Genomic DNA, 24,810 nt, shown 5'->3' on the forward strand with positions numbered 1-24,810 from the left:
GTTATCTGTTCTCTGGGGTGCTGTTCTAGGATACAGGCTGCCATTCATGGTGACTGGGGAAGTTCAGGGGAGTCTGGACTGGAGAGTCTCAGTCAGAGGACAGGCCAGGTTTTAGTGGCAAACAGGACTTGTCCTTATCTTGGGACTGGGTGAAGTTAGCCACTGCCAACAAAGCCTAATCCCTGTTGTCCTGAGGTCACGAGAATCTCTGAAGATCCCTGCCTCTGTGGTGAGAGTCATATACATTGTACCTTTGGATAACCTGGAAAACAGGGTTGAATGGATGTGATGGAGAAGCTGCATTAGGAGGTGTTGAAACTGCCACCGATTCCATATCCATATGTTGAGTCATTAGATGAAGGTGCTCCGGATAAAAGAAGTCTCTTGATTTGTCCTTGCTGGTGATCCACATCCATGTAGGTTCAAATAAGCCACATTTTATGTCTAGCTGGTGAAGTAGGGATAGGAACATTTTGCGTCGCTCATTAGTCTCTTTAGAGAAGTCTGCCGTGATGCGGATCTTGTGCCCTTTGCAGTGATATGGATCTTGGGATCGGGCCGCGGTGAGGAGCTGGCGCACCTTCTCGTGTCATAAGAAGCAGACAATGATGGGACGGGGCCTTGTCGCCCCTTTGGGACGTTTTGGGCCCATGCAGTGTGCTCGCTGGAACTCCAGAGGTGATCTCTGGGAGGGCCTGGCAAAGAAACGTTGCAAAACTCATATCCCCAGTTGTTCCAGAAATCTGAAAAAACGGACGTTGTTCCTACGGCTCCTGTTCTCCAAGTCCATCACATTGCCACACAAGAATAGAAGTTCCTGGCCGCTATCTGGTATCACATTGAGGCGGTCCTCCATAGATGTGACACGCTGTTCTAGCCCCTGAACTCTCTTCTGGATCCCACAATATCCTGGCGTATGGATTTGGCCTTGGCCGCTAGGGCGGGGATTGTAGTGTCCAGTTCCTATATTCTGTGGCCCACAAAGGTGATTTCTTGCAGGATTCGCTCCTTAGTTGGATCCTGCGCCGGGTTGGATTGGGCGGAGGTGTGGCCTGTTGGTGGCATCCCCCTGTTGCAGCCATGGGGCAGGGCTGCTGAAGTATGCTGCGGAGAATAGGAGTTGCCCTTAGGTTTACAGGCAGATTTGCTGTGAGGTTTACCTAAGGGCATCTCTCAGTTGGTCACCAATATCCCAGCCACCGGGGTTGGAGGGGTCTCCGCACCCTCCTGAGGCAACAGTGGCCAGGTATAGTTAGGGGTGGGTGTTAGGCACAGCGTTGACCCAGTAGTGTAACCGAGACCCAGTACTCACCACAGAGGCATTGCCTGTCAGAGCACAGTGGCTAGTGTCTCTGTTGGGACGCCGTCTACCTGAAGATGATGTTGAGGCTTGTGGTGGGCACCGTCGTCCCCCACCTTCTGAGATGTGGTCCTGGTCACACAAGGGCTGGTCGCTGATGCGTCATCCTACCTTTCCCCAATCAACACTCACGGATGTGGCATGTGGCAACAAGGGTGGCCTGCTTCGGGAGTCTGGAGCAGTAAAGCATACCCCTGGCTTCTAGGGATGCTGTTAGGAAGTAGTCTGGTCACTTTGCCTCCAGACCCGCTCTCAATCCTCAGGCTTCCTTTTGGGGCAAAGTAGATGGCAATGATGTAGGCCTGGGGCACAGGATGGTGCTGAAGCCCGTTGTCAGAACCCTTGTGCGGCCGGGCAGTGTTTCAAATGCAGGCCCCTCCCATGCCTTCTCACCTTCCTGGCCTGCGCTCATGGCAATCAAACAGGTGACTGGGTGGATGGCTGCATCTTTGTTGGGGGGAGGCGAGGCACCAATGCCATGGCAGCCCTTCCCTGAGTCTGCCCCGCCGTCTATAGGCCGCTTAAACCCTACAGGCTGGGTACGGGTGGGTGGACAACGCCCAAAAGAAATGTTGCCCAGCCCCCTAGGCCTCACTCCCTCAAGAGCATCAGTAGGGCGAAATCCAAGACCTCAGGACTCACCCTGCGTCGTCATCCTCCGGTCCTGGTGCTCTGGGCCGCTCCGGTTGCAAGTGTCTGACTCCCGCCACACACGAGATGCCACTTTCCGCAGTTCGGGCCCGCCGGCGTGCGCAGCTCTCTTTAAAGTGGCCATCTTGATTGGCGGCCAGACCACGCCCCTGTTTCTTCCCGTTCTAAACACTGCATAGCACATGCACTCTCTCTTGGTGTAGTAAAGTGCCTTTTTTGGATGGTCACCCTTTTTACTCTAAATGCTTTGGTTATGTCTCTGAAAGTGCACAGGAGCCTGCTAACCAGGCCCTAGTGCCAGTGCTCTCTTCCTAAATTGGTACATGTTAATTAGTACCTCAATTGGTAAGGAATTTAACCCCCCTAAATTGTTCACCAGGACCTGAAGCACTGTTTGTGCCACACTGAGTGACCCAAGCAAACTATAGACAGCAGGCCTGCCATAGCAGGCCACAGGAGCAGTACAAACTGCTCAATATCGACTTTGCATTCATCATGTGTGGCGAAGTCAATGCACTATTTGTAATATATGTCAGTCACCCCTAGGAAAGGCAGGGTGCATATATTAAAGGTGTGAGCATGTAAGTGCAAGCTTGTATGTCCCAATAGTGGCCTTTACTATTAAAGGCTACTATAAGTGGTCAGCATCTCATGGGTTAACATGGGCTGGCATCCAAGTTACCCTGAGGTCACCAGCTCCATTATAGTACTGCCGAAATATGTCATGTTTGTTAACAGACAACGTGTCTTCTCACCCCTGTCACAATTCTCATGTTGAGGTAGATGTGGCATGCACCCATGTGGCAAACTTAGAAGTTGCCCACCTGCTTGCCCCAGTTTTTCTGTGCTCTGGCAGCCAGCTTGCAACTGCTGCCACCATGACAGGTTTCTAACCCTCTGGGCAAAGGTATGAGCACTCCCTACAGTCAGGACAAAGGACTGGGCAGGAAGGAGGTCAGACCTCCCTCTCTCCCATTAAGGCTAGGGAAGTCGATCTTCAGCGGTGATGAGCTTTAAAGGGCACACAGCCTGTGATATGCAGGAAGTCTGTCCCCCAGCATGGACAAAGCCATCTCCCTGCCCCAGGCTGATTTGCACCCAGGCAAGCTGGAAAATTAGATAGTCAGGATGCGTACACCCCCAGAAGGCTAGCCACATCTTCAGGGTGGGCTACCTGGTCTGTACGACCGGGAAAGTTCTTCCATCTTAAATGTGGCAAAAAAGAGAGTTGTGGGTAGTAAAGGTGGCACAATCCACCGGATCTGGTCACCTCAGGGGCAGATTAGCTGCTGGGCCTCGTAACCTATTGGCTACTTGCTTCCACACCCCTAAAGCTCCTAAATTGATTTGGGGATCAAAGGTAAGGTCGGAGTCAAATTTCACCCTTAGACTGTCTTACCACAGGTGCCGGAAGGCGGGGGAACCCATATACGAATGCCACCAAATGCCAGGTTCAGGGCAGGTCTTGATACCAAAAAAAGAATCTCAGTCTTATCTGAGTTAAGCTTTGAAAAGCTTGCATTCATCCAGTCAACAACTAATTTGAGACAGAGTTTGAAGGAGCCCAAAGTAGTAGGCTCTTTTTCCTGAAAGGTCAGGAGGAGTTGGGTATCATCCGCATAGGATACGACTCTCACTCCCCAAGACTCGACTAGTTTTGCCAGTAATTCCAGATATATATTAAAAAGGGTGCGGCTCAGAGCCAAGTCCTGACACACTCTACTCTCTAACTGTTTTGAAGCAGAATTAAAAGGTGGAAGAAAAACACACTGGGAGCGAACACTGATGAAGGATTTCAACCACGACAGGGCATAGGGCCAGATGTATGGAAACAGGGGTCTGCGAATCACAAAATGCGAATTTTAAGAAATCGCAGTTTCCGAGTCGCAATTGGCCATGTAACAAAATTGCGATTCGGAATTAGCAATTTCTTAAAAATCGCTATTTGTGGTTTGCGAGGCCCATTTTCCGAATCACAATTTGCATTCTCGCAATTTGCTTTTTTTTTGCGATTCGGTAAAAAATCGCAAAATGCGAGAAAGTTCGAGAATGCACACCTGGAGGTGATTGATGACTCATCAGCGGGAAATGAGTCATCCCAGGCAGGTACAAAAGCCACACCCAAGCCAGCATCCAGAGTGAGAGCAGCCCAGCCACTGTGAGGAGCACTGTGAAGGAGCAGCATCATCTGAGCCACCATGGAGCCCCAAGGTCCTGGAGCAGAGAAGCAGGAGAGGAAGCGCAAGCTCAAATTTAGTGAGCAGGAGCTGGAGATCCTAACAGAGGAGGTGGTGAGGAGCCATGACCTCCTGTTTGGCAAATCCTCCCTCCAGGTGCCAGAGAGCGAGAAGAGGAGACTCTGGCTGGACGTCCAAACGAAGATTTGCACCACTGGAGTGGCCCAGCGCTCCATAGATGAAATCAAGAAGCGCTGGTATGACCTGCGGTCCCGGGCAAAGGAGAGGGTGGCAAGGCGACTTGCAGAGGCCAGTAGCACAGGAGGTGGACCACCAACGGAGCCACCTGCCACACCACTGGAGGACCTGGTGGAATCAACCCTCCTACCAGAAGCAGTGACAGGGGTCACTGACATAGACACCTCGGCCCAACCAAGTACCAGCCAAGGTAAGTGCCAAATCTGTTCTGTGAACACTGTATGTGCATGAATAAAAGCCACTTAGGAATTAGCATGTAATGTGAAGTAGTGTGTGAAGTAGTCCACTCCACATCTCATTAGCAGACAAAACATGCATTATGGGAGTCGCGGTCCACAAACTAGAACAGACAGTGGCATGATAATGTTAGCAAGCATAGGGCATCCAAGGTAACACAACACACACTACACCATGTACAGCAGTATGTATAGTATTATTGCCATTTCTGGACAGATAATGTAACATACAGAACTGACATGCTGCATATTGTTGCAGGTGGGCCTGGCACAGCAGCCACAGCAGAGACGGGTGTAGCGGACACGGACACGCAGCTGCCCTCAGACAACAACACCAGTGGGTCCAGCAATCTTCCTACTGTGCGCCGCAGGCCTAGGCCGTTACCACTACCGGACCTCAGTGGTGACTCCGATGTGCAGCAGGAGAGTTCCGGCACACCATCCGCATCCGGGATGCGCAGCCAGGTACCGGAGGACAGGGGTCCTGCAGCGCGTCGTCCACGTGCCCCAGTGTCACTACAGCAATTGCAGGAGGCAGCTGAGGGTACATCTCTGTTCGGTGGACTGGAGGCTGCAATGTTGCAGCAACAACGGCAGCAAAATAGAAGGATCCAAAGTTTGGACAGGAGCCTCAGAGTCCACAATCGGAACACGGTCGGACTGCATCGGAGACTGGACACCCTCAATGAGAACATCAACCAGCTGCGTGAGGGACAGGTACAGGCCTCCCAGGACACTCGTGAGGTGACAACTGCTGTGCATGACCTGTGCGAGGAGCTGCGACAAGAACGCCTGAGTAGACGCAGACATGAGCACCGATTCAGCACCATTTTTGCGACATACTGCCGGTCATCCAATCGCATGGCCAACTCCACCGCCCTCATTGCCCGTCGTGCTGTGGCGGCCCAGGTTGAGGCTTCACACACCAGTAAGGATGTGGTCCAGGCCCTTGTGCAGGTCACCACTGTGATCGAACAGGTATTGGGACAGAGGTCGGCCACTCCGAGTGAGGTTGCCTTGGGTGACACGGAGGATACCTCAAGCCTCAGCAGTGTGCACCTACCAGCTCCAGACCACAGACGGCGCAGTGCCAGGCGCAGCACTGCCACAGAGCCTGACATTCAGGGTGCCAGTGATGCAACTGGGCGCCCCAGGGGTGTGCGAGGGAGGAGGAAGTGACTTCTGCCTCACTGACTCTGGTGTCCCCACTATGGAGTAATAGTGTGGGACTCTGTTAATTTGTTCATTTTCGTTTTGACAATCCCCCTTTTATTTTACACATCGCAATTCATAACCTGCCGTAAAGGAATACATTTTATTTCTCACTATAGCTACAGTAGTCAGTAGAGTTTGATTGTACATACTCACTTCTGGAATGGTTGTGTGTGATGTCAGCAGGCCTTTGCCGCCCCTCTGCTGTACTGGTCCTGTCTGCTGGCTGTAGAGGTGGTATGGGATCGTCATCCTCAACTGATTCGGTGTCACTGATTTCTGTAGGTATGGCCCTGTTTGTAGCTATATTGTGCAAGATTGCACAAGTAGCCACTATTCTACCTGGCCACGAGATCAGTTATGATGTAGGTGGCATTGCATATCTCCTGTTTATTCCTGGAATGCTGGTGTTTACGGTTTCGGTACACATACTCTGTGACTGATGGTGGGCATATTGCCACATATGTGCCATCTATGGCACCTAGGATGTGGGGGAAGTGTGCAATTTGATAAAAGTCAATTTTTGTCTGCTGTATTTCCTGTGGGGTGTGGGGGAATCAGATGTACTGTTGGAGTTTGCTTAGCATGGCGTTGATAAATGCATTGACAAATCAGGAGAGGGTGCTATGTGTGACCCCCTCAGCCGCTGCTATGACCCCTTGATAGCTCCCTGAGGTAAGTAGGTGGAGGGTGCATGATACCTGCACATGGGTGGGTATGCTATGTGTCCATAGTGTTCTGCGCTGCAGTATGGGTTGTAGCTCAGCTATGAGATCATGAATCATGGCTGAGTTCACCCTATACCTCTCAAATATGTCCTCCTCTGTCAGGTCAAATAGTGTAATGCGCACTCTAGAAATGCGCTCCTGTCTCCTCCTCATTCCCTCAAACCTGCCAGGATCCTCATCCTCCTCGCCATGACGTAGAGTGCAGCCATTGTGGTGGGGGGGTCTGAGGCATTCTGGGCCACTTCATATAGGTTGCACCTGGTTACCACCTGCTTTCACTTAGTGGTATTTTGCATGTGCAAAATGCCATTCTGCGAAAAATCGCTAATTGCGATTTTTTGATGCATCTCTTTGCGATTCGGATTTTGCGATTCGCATTTTGCTCCTCGCAATCTCCTACTGGAAATACCGAATTGCAAAATGCGACTCGCAAAACCAGGTCGCAACGCGAGAAATCACAAATTTAGCAATTTCTTATTTTTGGTCTGCGAATGCCTTTCATGCATCGCAGACCAAGTTTTTGCACTCGCAAACGGTCGATTTTTGCGATTCGCACCATTTGCGTGTGCAAAAACTTTTCATACATCTGGCCCTTAGTCTCTAATACTGATCCTTTCAAGTCTCTCAAGCAAAAGGGTTGAAGAAACCGTATCAAATGCTGAGGAAAGATCAAGAAGCATTACCATAACCGAAGTGCTTGCTCCCAAATTTTATTTGATATAGTCAGTGAGTTCAAGCAGGACAGTCTCCGTGCCGCAGCCCACACGAAATCCTGATTGGGAGTCGTGGAGCAGATGATTAGACTCAAGAAAATTTAATATCTGCCTGTTTACAATTTTCTCAAGTAATTTAACAACAGTGGGAAGAAATGATATTGGTCTAAGTTGCTATAACCTTAGGGTCAGCCGATCGATTCTTAAGGAGGCGATGCAGCAGATCTTGTTTCCAGCTGTAAAGAAGCAGCACAATGTCTAGTGAGTCATTTAGGAATTTGATCAAAATATTATTCATCACAGGGCAGCAAGTTTTAAGATGCCCGGCGACCTGGGATGCAGGGGGGGAGCCAGACTTGCAGCTTGCAAGTTCAGCTGCTGATTACTCTTAAGAGTATGTGGACAAAACTGGAAAGTGATGGACCAGAATCAGGGTTGGACGTAGCTCCTTAAGGAATGGAACTCTGTGCCGCAAATTGATCATAGATGGTTTTGACGTTTTTTTTAAAGAAATCAGAGAGGCCCTCACATAACATGACAGAAGGAGAGGGGATGTTTCTTATTGCATTGGGAGAGAAAAAAAAGTTGACAATTTCAAACAACCGTCTCGGTTTATTTGCTACCCCAGAGATTGATGAGGCAGTAAAAGCCTCATCCATCTCTGGGCCAAACAAATAACTGCATGGTATTTTTTCAGAGTACTTTTGTCCGCTTGTCATACTTAGAGTTCCATTGCCCTTCTATCCTTTTTTCCTATTGATTTCTCTATCTTAAGGCATCAAAGAACCAAGGGCCAGAAGGTTTTAGCCTCTTAGAGGAGTGGGATTTCAGAGGAGCAATGGTACCAAGACCATCAACCCAACCAGTTTTTAAAACATGATGCGCCCGCTCTAAGTTCCTCGTCTCAAGGCAGGGACTAGACTGAAGCGACTCCATAAGCCGGGAGTCTGAGATTTTATGCCAAGGCCTAGACGATGACTTCAGAACGGAGGTGAGTAGACTAAAAGGGACCAGAATGTGGTCAGACCAAATAAGTTTCAGACCAGGTTTTCCTATGACTGTCAAAGGATTAGTTGCAATAAGGTTCAGGGAATGACCTGCTGTGTGAGTAGGCACCTTAATTAGTTGCTGTAGGTTAAACCTTCCAAGGAGGAAAGGAATTGCTCGGTGATCCACATGAAGGTTAAAGGCTCCCAGTACCAGGTAGTTGGCATGGAGAGGGGATAGTTGACCTAGTGCATCAATAGGAAGCTGTGAGGAAGCAGCTGAAGTATCAGGAGGACAATGGATAAGTGTGCCAGATAATGCGCAAGTAGAGGCTAGAATAATGGTGAAGGACACCCCTTCAATATTATTCAATCAATCAATCAGTGCTTGTAAAGAGCAACTACTCACCCGTTAAGGTCTCAAGGCATGGGGGGAGAGTAGCATCAACCGGTGTGGTGGTTATTGAAAAAGCCATGTCTTCAGTTCCTTCGTGAAGCTGAGGAGGGAGGTGGTTTGTCTGATGTGGAGAGGAAGGGCATTGCAGGCGGTGGCTGCGAGGTAGGAAAAGGAGCATCCTCCTGTTCTGGTTTTCCTGATGCAGGTACTTCTGCGAGGGAGAGCTGGGCTGAGCGAAGGGCCATGTGAGGTACGTGTAGGTTGAGTCACTGGTTCAGGTAGGCTGGTCCGGAGCTGTGGAGGGCTTTGTGTGCGTGGGTGAGGATCTTAAAGGTGATTATTTTTTCTATGGGAAGCCAGTGCAGTGTAGGCAGGTGTTGAGATGTGGCAGTGTTGAGGTAGGTCAAGGACCGGTCTGGCGGCCGCATTCTGGATGTTTTGTAGCTTGTAGGTGAGTTTCTTGCTGATTCCGGTATAGAGTGCATTACCGTAGCCCAGTCTGCTGGTGATCAGGGTGTGTGTGACGGTCTTTCTATATTCAAGGGGGATCCACTTGAAGGACTTGCGTAGGAGGCAGAGAGTGCGGAGCAGGTGGAGGTGGCCGAGTTTGCTGGTTCATGCTGAGGTTGGAGTCCAGGATGATTCTGAGGTTGTGGGCTTGGCTGGTGGGGGTGGGTGGGTTTCCGAGGGTGGATGGCCACCAGGAGTCGTTCCACGCATTGGGTTGAGGGCCCATGATGAGCATCTCTGTCTTGTTTGCGTTGAGTTGAAGGCAGCTGTATCTCATCCAGTTGGCGACTGCTTCCATGCCTTCGTTGAAGTTGTGTCTGACTTTGTTGGGTTCGTTGGAGAGGGAGAGGATGAGTTGGGTTTCGTCGGAGTAGGAGATGATGTTGATTCCGTAGCTTCTGACGAGGGTGGTTAGTGGGGGCCATGTTAGACGTTAAACAACGTGGGGCTGAGGGAGAATCCCTGGGGCGCTCTGCAGGAGGTGGTGTGGGGTCTGCGAGGAAGGGGGGGAGTCTCACTCGTTGAGTTCTGCCGCAGAAGAAGGATTGGATCCAGTCGAGGACCTTGTCTCTGATGCCGGCTTCGTTGAGTCTTCTTATCAGCTTGTGAAGGGAGACTATGTCGAGGGCCGGCAAGAGGTCTAGTAGGATGAGTGCTGCAGTCTCTCGTTTGTCCAGCAGGCAGCAGATGTCGTCTGTTGCGGCGAGGAGGGCTGTTTCGGTCCTATGGTTTTTCCTGAATCTGGAGTGGGAGATGTCGAGGATGTTGTGGTCTTCTATAAACGTGTTGAGTTAGCTGGTGACTGCTTTTTTAATGACTTTTGCAGGAAATGGGGGTAGGGAGATGGCTCTGAAGTTTTTGAGGTCAGTGGGGTCTGCCGAGGGTTTCTTGAAGAGGGGGTTGATCTCGGCGTGTTTCCATTCGTCAGGGAATGTGGTGGTAGCTAGTGAGCTGTTGACGGTGAGGCGGAGCTTGGGGGCGATGGTGTCTGGGGCTCTGTTGAAAATGTGGTGGGGGCATAGGCCCGTGGGGGCCCCGGAGTGTGTAAATCTCACTGTTCTCAACATATCTTCGGTGGTGGGGGGGTCCAGGTGGTGATTGTTGGCTTGTTGGTGTCGGGTTTGGGCAGATGGGGTTCTGTGTGTAGGTTGTCCTTGCTGAAACTGTCGTAGATAGTCTTGATTTTGTGGTGGAAGTAAGTGTTGAGTCTGTTGCAGAGGTCCTGTGAAGGTGGGATGTCCGCTGTTTCAGTGTTGGGTTGGGCAAACTCCTTGATGATGTTTGAGATTTCCTTGCTGTTGTGTGCGTGTGAGGAGATTCTGTCTTGAATAGCTTTATTTCTGGTGTTTCTGATGAGTTGGTGGTGTGCGGTGGTGGCAGCTCTGAAGTTGCTATGGGCTTCTGTGGAGCTGGTGTTTCTCCAGATTTTTTTGAGGCAGCGACAAGTGCGTCTAGATTCTCGGAGTTCGAGGGTGATGCAGCTGACTTTCTTTGCTTGGGTGCTGTTGTTCTTTTTGAGGAGGGCTATGGTGTTGGTGCAGTCGGTGATCCATTTGTGGAAAGTATGTGCTGCGGTGTTTGGGTTGTCGTTGTGTCGATGGTGGGGCGGCGGTAGCGAGGGCAGCGGTGAGCTGATCGTCGGTTATTCTTGTCCAGTTTCTATGTTATGTTTGGTGTTGGGGATTGATGACGGTGGGAGTGTTGAAGGTGAAATGGATGCATCAGTAGTCTGTCCATGGGAGTTCTGTGGTGTGAATGAAGGTAGCGGATGTTCCTGTGGTGAAGATGAGATCAAGGGTGTGTCCTGCTGAGTGTGTTGGCTCTGTCACAATCTGTCGGTATCCTATGTCGTGGAGGTTGTCTAGGAGGGATACGGTGTTGGGGTCTTGTAGATTTTCAAGGTGGAAGTTGAGGTCTCCCAGTAGGGTGTGATGGCTTGTGCAGAGATGCAGTCCGTGATGGAGTCGGCGAAGGGTGTACGTGGTCGGGAACGGTGGTAGGTGAGGGTTTCCCTGATGGTGGATGTCGAGCTGGTGTGTAGCTTGAAGTGGAGGTATTCCATCAGGCTTGTGGGTTCTTCGGAGTCTTTGAAGTGTGTGTTCAGGCGGAGGTTGTACCTGGGGACCATGCTGATCCCCTCCCCCAGGGCGGCTGGGGCAGTCGCTCCAGGTGATCTTGTATCCCTGGGGGATGGCGATGCCGATGTCCAGGCCTGAGGTGGTGTTTGTCTAGGTCTCAGTGAGAAACGCGACGTCCAGGGTGGTGCTGTCAAGGAGGTCCCAGATTTCGGTAGCGTGTTTGTGGAGGGAGCGGACGTTGAGGAGAATGCACTTCAGAGTTTTTGGGGTCAGGTGTTGTTGCAGGTGGGTTGTGGTCGGTACAAGGTCTTGGTGGTGGTGCAGATTTGGCGGCAGCAGAGGCAGCTAAAAGGACCATGGGTGTTAGCTGGTGATGCTTGCTTGCAGTTTTTGTTGCATCCTGGTTTGAGTGAGATGAGTGCTGCTGAAGTGCAGAGGTGGCGGGTGGCAGGACCAGGAGTCCTGGCGCTGGTCGGATTCGGATCGCGGACGGGCTTGCCTTAGGCGTGCCAGCAGCACACCTGCTGCGCGGCTGCACAGCAGCCACCATTAAGTAGAGGGGGAAGGAGAGGGCAGCTGGGAGGCGGGAGCGAGAAACAGTAAGAAGAAAAGGGGGCGGGCCATGGGGGCAGCAGCGGCCGTAAGGGTAAAACGAGAGAGAGGAGGGGGCAGGGCCGCGGGGGCATCAGCAGCAGGGAGTGAGAGAGGGGGGAGAGCGAGAGTGATGTGGGAGAGAGCAGAGTGAGGGGGATAAAAACCAGGACGAGAGGGAAAGCCCAGAAACCGAAAGGCACACAAAGCACACAAAGAATAAAAAGAGAAAAAGAAGAGGAGAAAAATAGGAAAGAGGCAGAGGGTAGCCTAGCAGAAGAGCAGAGCTCTGCCAATAGACACCAGGGATGAGGTGCAGGCCTGCGGGTTGAGGAGGGCTTTGAACTCCTGACAGAGTTCAGAGAACAGAAGGGCTTCACTTGCCAGTGGAGCTAAGCGGTGGCAGAGCAGTTCACTGACCAGGTCAGTGAGGTTGCTCTTCCTACCACGCAGCGGGCGCCGTTAAGTAGGGAGGGGGGAGGAGAGGACAGCTGGGAGGCGGGAAACGGTGCAAAGAAAAGGTGGGCGGGCCGCGGGGGCAGCAGCGCTGGGAAGAGTGAAACGAGAGAGAGGAGGGGGCGGGGCTGCGGGGGCAGCAGCAGCAGGAAGTGACAGAGGGGTAAGAGCGAGAGTGATGTGAGACAGAGCAGAGTGAGGGAGATAAAAACGAAGAAGGGAGGGAAAGCCCAGAAAGCGAAAGGTACATAAAGAATAAAAAGAGGGAAAAAAAAGAGGAGAAAAATAGGAAAGAGGCAGAGGACAGCCCAGCAGAAGAGCAGAGCTCTTCAACTAGACACCAGGGATGTGGCGCAGGCAGAAGCGTGCAGGTGGAGGAGGGCCTCAAACTCCTCCACCGGCAATAGCAAAGGCAATGGCAAGAGCGAATTACATGGCAATGACAACGGTGAATGATTGCCCGGATGAGTAAAGATGTGTGGACTTCAACACTAAGAAATAGCGGGTGAAATACATATAGACTCTTTGTTTTTACCCAGAGCCTGGTGTTATGATGGGGACATGTACTCTGGACATTTATCTTTGCACATATTAGAATTGAATTTTTTGGAAGGATTTGGAGATTTATGATCATGTTGATCTCCGTTCTTTTTTTAAATTTATGTAACATTTATAACTTAGAGTTAGTCATTTGACCACTTTTGCTCTTTTGATATATGAAGTGTATGATAGTAAAACATATGGTATTTTTCATGTGAAGTTTATATATATATGTGTGTTGGTCTATATGTATGTGATTGTTGTGTTGATGTATAGATGTAATTTTTGTTTTATTCTTTTTGGTGTTGTGTTTGTTTTTATGTTATCCGACGATATATCTTGTGTGTGATGTGCTATATAGGTGGGGGAATTGTCTTATATTATATCTTGTTGAAATAAAACATTGACGTTTGTTATATTGGGTTGAATCATATTATTAAATGTATAGAGGGAGTAAATAGGAGGGAGATGTGTGCGTTTTGTACTTGTTGGGCCTCCAACTTCTGACAGAGGTCAGAGTTCAGGGGACAGAAGGGCTTCACTTGCAGGTGGACCAGGACCTTATTAATGTCAGATAATTTTGATACAGAGCAAGAGTAGGTGGATTGATGTATTAAAGGCACTCAACCCCAATTTGTGTGGATTCTATCTAAGTGCTGAATAGGGAAGTCATCATATAATTTAGTATTTTATTTAGGAGTCATTATTAGAGACGAAAAGCACAGGAGGTGAATTGATGTTTGTCTCACTACTGCCAAGGGATTGTCCTGCTCTCTTTATATTTTTAATTAACAACTTTTTACGATCTCTGTTACTAGTAAATGTCTTCATAGAATTCTGACAAAAATGTTTGACACATGTCATATGTCCGCATTTCAATGGAAACGAACCTAGGTCATATCTATCTGTGCATCATATATCATGTCATATATCATATCACATCATGTCATATCATATCAGATCATGCCATGTCGCAGAACATCATACAGCATCATATCATATCATGTCCAGCTATGCGTTCTGTCAGACTGTATGGATGGTTTGCAATATAAGAGGAATATTATTACTTTTTACATCAAGTTTATACATGTTCATTAATGTAATGTTGGACCTTAATCCGGGTAAATATGGGTTGCATGACTGTGTGGGTGAATGATCAGTTGATGCGTGAGTGTAATGGATAAATGAATGTTTAGATGAAGAGTGTAGGGTTGTACATGAATCCAAGGATAAATGGATGAGTGTGTGAGTTGAACGATGGATATCTGTGTGGGGAGTAGGCAGACAAGGTGGGAGATGAATGCATAGTGTTGATGGATGAAGAGCCCATCCATTATACAGCAGCCATGCCTCATGGCTTTGTCAATGCATGCTAGTATTGTGCTCTTTCGAACATCCGCTTAGGCATTCAACCTGCTAGCTTTGTGAAAACATACCTGCTATTTCACAACCCCTCATTAAAAAGAAGGCCCATTTTGTGTTTATCTCTTTGACAGGCATGAACAAACAGATGAGGATTCAGCATTTTTCAGGTTAGATTTGCACGCGAGGTAAGGATGGGAAATGGTGGGTGCTGATGGGGTGAAGACTGTTCTTCCTGTGAGGTTACCCAAGATATGGCTGGATGTATCCACAAGTGAATTGTGAGTAGAGATAGAACTGATGATGGATGCTATTTCCTCAGCAAGTAGGAACTCACAGCCTTGCCACTTCTGTAGAGTAGTATTGCCCATTTAGAAGAGGCCTGGGCCTTATGAAACACAGTTGGGGTCTTGTTTGGGGCTGAGGGCATTAGAGGGCCTGATATAGACATTAGTGGATGAGTTACTACGTCATAACACATAGGGGATAATGGGATTTACATTTCGGCGGATGGGATATCTGTCATCTGTTACCGTTGTGACAGAGTAACTCATCTGCCAATATCTAAATCAAGCCCTTAGTTTTGTATGCTATTGTTTTGTTCAAGTTTTTAATAAGTGAGTAGCTTTGCTTAGTGTACGGCATAGTTCAGTTCGACTATATTTATCAAGGCCCCATTTCCTGTGTGTTCTGTGTTCCTGGTTGATTTGCTGGATATCATTCACAAGCAGAAATATCAATATTGAGTCTAGTGCTCGGATTGGGGGGTCCATTACGACTTCCTTCCAGCAGCACCTGTAAGTTAGGGTATCCCATTTGTAAGAAATTGGGTTGTTGGTTGACTGGGGCATGATCTCTGGTAAAGCAGCAACCATAATCCTTGTCAGGCAAATAAATCTGTTTTCACCCCCTTTGTAGCTTGGAACAGAGCACTCAGGCTTGACTCGGAGACAATGTGTAAAGTATTTGTGCAACACCTCAAACAGCAAAACATTGAAAAAACACCACAAATGAAGCCCACAGAAGGATTAGAAAAGTAGAGTACATTTTAATAATTAAAACAAGACCGAAATGACAAATAACCAACTAACAGAATAGGAACTATTGAATTTTAAAGTTTGCAGTGAAAATAGCGCCAATTGGAAAATCTGGTTGTGCCAGACCAGGACAAAGTCACAAATTCAGGCCAACTGCGTTTGAGTGCGGTCCGGCTTCAGGGACCCAGTTAGGCTCGCTGAACAGAATACCTTAAATCCTGGTTGCGGAGCATTGCATGGATCCATGTCGAAGATGCGCAGTGCAGCCAATGCGATGTGTCGGGCCCAAGATGTGGTGAGTCTGCGGTGCGAGGTCCTGTTGTGTTGTCATAGAGGATCCATCAATGGAGCTTGTGTTGTGAAGTCCAGTATCGGCGATACAGTGCAAACGTGACAATACAACAGTTCTGAGAAGCTGCAAGGTTGCGATGAGAAGTCCGATGTTGTCATTGAGGCTGCCATCAGTAAGGGAGGCGAGGACTTGGGCTGTGGATGCGCCTCACCACTGGGGCGGTTTTGGTTTCAATTACTGCACAGGGTGATTTGAGTTTTTGCGACAGGTCCTATCCATGCTGCAGCCGGGGAGCTATGTTTGATCTGCTTGTGTATACATTGCTCAGTAGAGAAGATGCACTGGTTCTGCTGGTAAGCACCGTAGGCCCACTTCCAAGGGGCCAGGACTGTGGGTGGCACGACTTGGCAGGGCAGACTCACAGATGGCTGATTCCAGGTGCAGGTGCAAGATAGTTTGAAGCCTGGTATGTCCCGGAGGCTTCAGATCAGGAGGCCAGCCAACTAGGTCCTGGATTCACTTTGGGTTCAAGAGATGCAGGTCCAGTCCTTGTCACCCAGGTAAGAGATCAGCACAGCAAAGCAGAAGTCCAGCAGATTGCGGACCAGCAGAGTGGACCTTCAGCAGCACAGCATTCCTTCTTCCTGGCACAATATCCACAGATCCAGAAGTATACTGAAGTGATGCCATCTGAGGTCCTTCTTGTATACACAGTAATGCCTTTGAAGTGGGAAGAAACTTCTAGAGGCATGCCTTTTAAGTGCATAGATGACCTGTTTTCCCTGGCTCCAGACTAACTACAGTGGGTATGCAGCCCTTTGTGTGGAGACAGGACACAGCCTATTCAGGAGTAAGTGAGACTTTGCCCAGCTTCTCCCTCCAATCCTTCTAGTGAAGACCCACTCAGTCTCACCTAAACTCCTTTTGTGTGTGGCTGTTTAGGTAGAATACAGAAAGTCAAAATGTCAACTACACCCAGCCACATGACCAGAGACAGGATGTAGGCACCAAATGGATAAGGCAAGAAAATTCCACCTTTCTAAGGCTGGCAATTTCAGAATTGTAATTTAGAATGCAAGTTCACCATGTTAGGATTGTAAATTAGGAGTCCAGGGACAACAAACCCGAACCAGTAATATCTTCCATTTTGGAAATTACAATTCTAAAATGTAATAAGGTAATCTGAATCTTAGCCTATGAAAGGCCTTTCAGTAGTGAAAACGAGTTTAAGAGTTTTTCACTATCAGGGCATGTAAAACTTAAAAGTACATGTCCTGTTTTTTAAATGCATTGACCCTGACCTCTGGGCCATCCAGGGCGGCCCGTAGGAGTGACCTATCTTAAAAAGGAATGCTTGGGCCTGGCAAAAGGTTCATTTTGCCAGTTCGATATGGCAGTTTAAACTTCACACACTGGCTCTGCAATGGCAGGCCTGGAACATGTTTAAAGGGCTATGTAAGTGGGTGACAGAAGGAGTGCTGCAGGCCCACTAGAGGCATTTTACAGTACCACTTTACTAGGGCTGTATAGGTAAATTAATTATGCCCATTGTGTATGAGCCAATATTACCATGTTAAGAAGAGAGAGCACATGCACATTAGAACTGCTTAGCAGTGGTAAAGTGCTCAGAGTCCTAAGGCCAGCAAACACAAGTTTAGAAAAAATGGCAGAGGAAGGCAAATAGTTGTGGGAAAGACCAACCTTAGGCTGACAGGTCTAACACCAGTATATGGTGGTCACTGGGACTGTAAGAAAACAGTGAGGGTTAGAATAGCCCACCCCAAGACCCTGAAAGGTAGGTGTAAAGTGCACCTACTACCCCCAAAGAGCACAGAAGTCGTGATAGGGGGATTCTACAAGGAGAACAAACACCAGCAATGCAACAACAGTGGATTTCCGGACCTGGGTACCTGTTAAACAAGAGGACCAAGTCCAAGAGTCGTGACAGTGTCAAGAGTGGGCAGGAGCCCAAGAAATGCCAGCTGAGGGTGCAAGGAAGCTGCCACCTGTTGGAAGAAGCTTAGTGTTCTGCAAGAAAGAAGAGGACTAGGAACTTCCCCTTTGAAGGACGGATGTCCCACGTCGTGAAGAAGCTTGCAGAGGTGTTACCATGCAGAAAGACTCAAACAAGCCTTGCTAGCTGCAAGGGTCGAGGTAGAGGTTTTTGGATGATGCTGTGGCCCAGGAGGGATCAGGATGTCGCCATTTGGATGAGGAGACAGAGGGGGCGCCCAGCCACGTAGGGAGCCCTCACAGAAGCAGGCAGCACCCACAGAAGTGCCCGGACAGGCACTCGGAAGAGTAGTGAACCGAAGTTCACCCGAAGTCACAAAAGGGAGTCCCACGACGCCGTAGGACAACTCAGAAGGTTGTGCACTGCAGGAAGGAGTGTCGGGGACCCAGGCTTGGCTGTGCACAAAGGAAATCCTGGAAGAGTGCACAGGAGCCAGGGCAGCTGCAAATCATGCGGTACCCAGCAATGCAGTCTAGCGTGGGGAGGCAAGGACTTACCTCCACCAAACTTGGACTGAAGAGTCACTGGACTGTGGTAGTCACTTGGACAGAGTTGTGAGTTCCAGGGACTACGCTCGTCGTGCTGAGAGGGGACCCAGAGGACCGGTGATGCAGTCTTTTGTTGCCTGCGGTTGCAGGGGGAAGTTTCCGTCGACCAACAGGAGATTTCTTCAGAGGTCCTGGTGCAAGAAGGAGGCAGGCTACCCCCAGAGCATGCACCACCTGGAAACAGTTGAGAAAGCCGGCAGGATGAAGTGATACAAGGTTGCAAGTAGTCGTCTGGCTACTTTGTCACGATATTGCAGGCGTCCTGAGCAGTCAGCAGTCGATCCTTTGGCAGAAGATGAAGAGGGAGATGCAGAGGAACTCTGATGAGCTCTTTCATTCGTTATCTGAAGAATTCCCCAAAGCAGAGACCCTAAATAGCCAGAAAAGGAGGTTTGGCTACCAAGTTAGGAGGATTGGCTACCAAGAGAGGTAAGAGCCTATCAGGAGGAGCCTCTGACGTCACCTGCTGGCACTGGCCACTCAGAGCAGTCTAGTGTGCCAGCAACACCTCTGTTTCCAAGATGGCAGAGGTCTGGAGCACAATGGAGGAGCTCTGGGCACCTCCCCTGGGCGGTGCAGGTCAGGGGAGTGGTCACTCCCCTTTCCTTTATCCAGTTTCGCGCCAGAGCAGGGCTGGGGGATCCCTGAACCAGTGTAGACTGGCTTATGCAGAGATTGGCAGCATCTGTGCATTTCCAGAGGCTGGGGGAGGCTACTCCTCCCCAGCCATCACACCTATTTCCAAAGGGAGAGGGTGTTACACCCTCTCTCTGAGGAAATCCTTTGTTCTGCCTTCCTGGGCCAGGGCTGCCTAGACCCCAGGGGGGCAGAAACCTGTCTGAAGGGTTGGCAGCAGCTGCAGCTGCAGTGAAACCCCGGAAAGGGAGTTTGGCAGTACCCGGCATCTGTGCTAGAGATCCGGGGGATCATGGAATTGTCTCTACAATACCATTGGGCTGACAATTCCATGATCTTAGACATGTTACATGGCCATGTTCGGAGTTACCATTGTGACGCTTCACATAGGTGGTGCCCCATGTGTAGGGCACGCATGTAATGGTGTCCCCGCACTCACAAAGTCCGGGGAAATTGCCCTGAACAATGTGGCACACACACAACACAACAGGGTGCCCACACACTAAGTAACTTGGCACCCAACCTTCACCAGGTGAAGGTTAGACATATAGGTGACTTATAAGTTACTTATGTGCAGTGTAAAATGGCTGTGAAATAATGTGGGCATTATTTCACTCAGGCTGCAGTGGCAGGCCTGTGTAAGAATTGTCAGAGCTTCCCTATGGGTGGCAAAAGAAATGCTGCAGCCCATAGGGATCTCCTCGAACCCCAATACCCTGGGTACCTCAGTACCATATAATAGGGAATTATATGGGTGTACCAGTATGCCAATGTGAATTGGTAAATTTAGTCTCTAGCCTGCTAGTGACAAATTTGGAAATAAAGAGAGAGCATAACCACTGAGGTTCGGATTAGCAGAGCCTCAGTGGGACAGTTAGGCATCACACAGGGAACACATATAGGCCACAAACTTATGAGCAGTGGGGTCCTGGCTAGCAGGGCCCCAGTGACACATAACAAACATACTAACAACATAGGGTTTTCACTATGAGCACTGGGCCCTGGCTAGCAGGATCCCAGTGAGACAGTGAAAACACCCTGACATATACTCACAAACAGGCCAAAAGTGGGGGTAACAATGCTAGAAAGAGGCTACTTTCTCACAATGATAAACTGCATTTTTTTTTTATAGTTCTTAGTAGTACTGTTTTTGCAGTGTCATTATTTATTACCATTATTTGATGTGACAGAATTTGATAATAACTTCGGAGGGATATCAGGATTTGTGGGCACTGCCAGGACTCAGGACCTCATTTTGAGTTTGCCGGGCAGCGGAGGCCGCCCGGCAAACTATTTTGGGCGGACAACCACCAATCTGATTTTCCCCCCGCTGGCCCAATTATGAGTTTTCTGCTGGGCCAGCAGGCGGAAGCAGCATTTCCCCCTTCTAGCCCACAGAATACTCACCACAACCTTGACGCCAGTTTGTAATTGAGCCGGCGGCAATGTTGTGGTGTGCCGGGTGCAGCAGAACCCATTGCACTTTTCAATGCCTGTAATTCGGGCATGAAAAGTGCGACTGGGCTGTCATTGGGGGCCCCTGCACTACCCATGCCAAGTGCATGGGCAGTGCAGGGTCCCCTATGTGGCCCCCGTCACCCTGTCTATGCCAGCCTTTGCATGGCGGTGGGACAGCCATACAAAAGCCGGTGGGTGGAGAAGGGTCTTGCAGCGCTGCCCTGGCAGATTAAAAGCGCCGGCACCGCTAGGCTGTCGACTGGCGGCAACCTGGTGGTGCCACGGTCGTAATGTGGAGGCCGGACTGCGGCTTTGGCAGCGGTCTGACCTCCACCGCCAGTCTGCAGGACCCAGGACAGCCAGACTCATAATGAGGGCCTCAGTTTGGTAGACTGCAGCTCACACATAGCAATTACTTTACTCAGCCATCCTAAGGTGGTAAAGTGATTGGTCCATGTTCACTGCGGTGTGCTGGCCACACACACCTCAGTGCTGATCTGATATTTCATGGTGATGATCATAACAGTATTAAAGTGGTAACAGTAACAGCTCGAGAGGCCTTGTTGCTTTCTATGATGTGAATGTCGTGGTACATTTTACATTGCTACGCACCAAGGGGCAGATTTAAGAGCCCCTAGTGCCTCCTTAGCGCTGCCATAGTTTCATTTTTATGACGCTAGGGGTTCTCCAAAGTGACATTTTCCCTGCGCCATATTTACAAAGTGGCGCAATGCATGCATTTCGCCACTATGTAAACCCTTGTGCCACATTATGCCTGCACCAGACATAATGTATGCAAGGGGGGCGTTCCCCTGTTAGAAACCATAAGGGAACTCGAAAGGTAAAACATTTAAAAGAGGAAGAAGGTAACACCGTACTATCTATGAGCAACTTGATTTCAGAACCCCTTATCTTGGATGGAACCCGTACCATGGGTTATCCACACCACGGCCTGGACTTCCACCAACCTTCCCACGGTACTCAGCGGCACCAGCCTAATAAAGTAATTTACCTAGGTTATACGGCTAAATAACTTGTGGTCGAGATATCTGGATCCCTAACTATATCCAGCCAAAACTATTTCTGTACTCATGATCGTGGTCGAGTCCATGTCGGTGGTATCAATCTACTCAGATGTGGAAGGAACACTGATGGTGAAGCATGCCACAAGGAACAATGGGTGAAGTTTTCCTTTCCAATATATTTTTATACCTGTGACTTAGTTGTAGGCTAGAATGAGAATATCTGTGCTGTTGGTGTGTAGCAAAGGTTATTTATTGAGGGATTATACGATGATGACTGTTCCCTTACAGTCTCATTTGTGTGTGATGTTACCTATTACATCACTGCTGATAATATAAAAGACAGATCAATATTTAGAGCGTGACTCAAGATAGCATGGTAATGGCCAGCAAGAGAGGGAGTTGTACAAAATACCGCACTGTGGCTTTTCTTCCCCTGATATCACGAATCCTTAAATTGTAGTTGCACCCACAATTAACATGGATCACGGTGGCCGAGAAGGTAACACTGGCAGACACGGGTGACTACAACCAAAAGAAGTGGGACTATGGTCTTGACCATTCCTGCCACTCAATGAGATGGATCGCTTGAAGTGTAGTTTTGCACAGTAGGTTGGCTGCAGACAGTAGTTAAATCAGCTGAAAAACTTTGTGGAACTGGTCTGATATCCCGGAAGGCAGGCATTTAAATTGGAGAAGTGTCATGCCTCAGGTGGGACATCGGTAACAGATATCATACGAAAACTCTTGACCTTCCCTCAGATTCCCTCAGTTGTATGCTTCCAACTTCCTGGCTTGGAAGTTACTGCCCTCTTGCACTGAGCTTGCATCGTTCAAGCTCACAGCTGTTCTTGTGACAGGGTCTTTGGTGTGCTGAGAGTTTGGTCAGTGACAGAGAGGGGGGCTGCCACACTTACAGAAAGAAGGAGGGGAGGGGTCACTGTGCTCGTACAGGTACCTAATATGTTTGTGTTTTCTTTCAGTTACAGGTACAGGCTATTTTAAATATTGCCCCATAGGATGGGTTCTCATCAATAGAAAATGTTACTTCTTTTCGGAAAAATGGGACACCAGAGATGCTAGTGAAAAGGCCTGCAAGTCAAAGAGCACCACACTTGCTGTGGTCATATCACAAGACAGCATCTTAAAGGTAATTGCATGGACCCTGCAGGTTTCAGGTGAACTGGAAGACAAAGGGCACAAACTAAACTGTAATTTCACTTTCTGAGAAGTGCATTTGGCATCTTGAAGATTAACATTGTTCCTTCTTGTTTTATATCCTGCTAAAATGTGCTACAGTGCTAATTGATGTTTTTGAGCCTCCAAGGCTCCACACACAAGGGATCCCAGGCAGTTCCATAGATCTCAGGCAGGCATCCTGCAACCGACACAGTTTAAGCCCAGGAATCATCTTAGACTCAGGCCATACCTTTCAACCCTCAAAAAAAGAATTATATACTGAAATTGTCTACAAACACGCTCCGAATCTTAAAGCGGACTTTCATTTCCATAGGTTTCACACAAAATTCATAGCATAGCTGCTGGCTTGCCTCAATTATACAAACTAACTCTATGTAAACGCAATAATTGACTTCCTAACCAAATTCTTTCAGATCCAGAAATCAGCAGCAAAGATCCTCTTGCATCTTAAGCCCTAAGATCGCATTACACAAACATCAGAAGTAAGGATCCTCTTGTATCCTAAGCCCTAGGATCACATTACACAAACATCAGCAGCAAGAATCCTCTTGCATCTTAAGCCCTAGGATCGCATTATACAAACATCAGCAGAAAGTATCCTCTTGCATCTTAAGCCCTAGGATCGCATTATACAAACATCAGCAGCAAGGACCCTCTAGCATCTTAAACCATGGGGCCATATTACACAAACATCCTCTTGCATCTTACACCCTGGAAAATTATTACACAATGTTACCCAAATTTCCTTAACAACAATTATCTTGCATTTTAAACCCTAGAAGTAGATTACACAAACCCCAGCGGCAAGGACTGTGTTGGATCCGTAGCTCCGTTGATAGTCTTGCATGTCATTCTTAGTAACAAGGACCATCTTGTATTTTAAACTTCAAGACCATATTACACCAGCTCTATTGCATCTCAGCAGATTTACAGTCTATCATAAGAATACTTTTAAGACATTAGCACTCAAATGAATCATTTAAGACCCCCTTCCCAAGAGGCAGACTCAGTGCTAAAACACTTCATCCTGTCTCCATATGTGCCCTCAGGTAGCATCACTTATTACAACTGCAACGATAATTGATCACATAGCCAAGGGCAGGAGGGAAGGAGCCTCGGGACAAAATTCCCCCCCCTCCCTGCAGTCTTCAAGTATAACAGGACTTTCTGGGGTACAACTTTAGAACCTCTCTACCCAGAAATTGGTTTTACTGGCACTATCCCACTGTCCTGGAAGGGATCTATAATCTCACCCATCTTCAAAAACGGGGATAGATCGCTCCCAAAAACTACTGCTTAATTGCTCTAATAGATAACAAAGCAAAATACTTTGCAGGACTCCTGCTGGATCACCTGTCAGCATGGATGGCCGAAAAGAGAATAATCCCCTAAAATGCCTTTAGCCAGTGAAAACCACTGGGACCATGAGATTCTCAGCAGAGAATCAGATTCCACCCCATGGCCACTGTGGGTATCTAACCAGCTGCAGACACAAACCATTGCTCTCAGACTCACAGATAGGAGAGGGATACCCTTTTTATGCTCTGATGGTGCCTTGTGTACCCACAAAATCATTCTATTGTGGTTGCAAACTTTGCACTATTTTAGAGTCAGAGGCTGTCCAGCAGCAAAAGTGTTAAGTATACTTGGCCATAGACCTATAAAATAAAAAGTAAATAAAGCTAGAGAAGCAAAGCCCAGCAGGACATACATCTAAGCAACACGTAGAAGTGACTTGATTCTGGACTCATCGTTGTGTTTTTTGTTTATACTGAAAGCACTTCCACAAAAACAGCTTCTTTGCTGTGCACACACTAGGTTTATATTGCCTAAATTGTGTATTTTTACCTTATGTTTTCTGTCGGAAAATGATTGTAGTGTTATCACTCTTCAACATGGCCGCCATATTGTGTGAGCCTTTAGTATGGATATGTGTCATTGTGATTTAATGAAGGGCAGCAGTTTGGCACTGATCAGGATCCTGTACATCTGTGTCGGACATGCCTACAACAGACAATTAACCTGCACCCTGTAGGTAATGATGATGTCTTCTGTATCCCTATTTCAGGATTACATAAAAGGGATGTCACATGAATATTGGATTGGTCTGCAAAAAGTCAAAAACAAGTGGACCTGGTCAGATGGCTCCCCAGGGTAAGTTTTCAAGTGTTTACATTCTGCATCCAGCAAGGACTTCCCTAGTTCTCTTTGCACATTTTGTCATTGGACGTTGCCTGAAATCAATACTAATTGGGACTGATATATTTTAAAAATTGAAGTGCACTCCTTGGACCATCTGGTTGCCTCTAAACAAGTGTGTTCCAGACTTCTGGCTAAGTCCTCAATAA

At 48.4% G+C, this 24,810-nt stretch overlaps 1 protein-coding gene across 1 annotated transcript in view; it reads left to right on the forward strand.

Moving 5' to 3' along the window:
* Positions 1–24,810, forward strand: part of LOC138251518 (B-cell differentiation antigen CD72-like) — a 220,133-nt gene that overhangs the window by 168,385 nt on the left and 26,938 nt on the right. The window contains exons 6-8 of the mRNA XM_069205656.1: positions 14,390–14,425; positions 22,246–22,412; positions 24,531–24,616. Of these exons, the coding sequence (XP_069061757.1) occupies positions 14,390–14,425; positions 22,246–22,412; positions 24,531–24,616 (289 nt within the window). The remainder of the gene's footprint in view (positions 1–14,389; positions 14,426–22,245; positions 22,413–24,530; positions 24,617–24,810) is intronic.

Source organism: Pleurodeles waltl, chromosome 1_2, assembly GCF_031143425.1.
Source record: "Pleurodeles waltl isolate 20211129_DDA chromosome 1_2, aPleWal1.hap1.20221129, whole genome shotgun sequence".
Classification (NCBI taxonomy): domain Eukaryota; kingdom Metazoa; phylum Chordata; class Amphibia; order Caudata; family Salamandridae; genus Pleurodeles; species Pleurodeles waltl.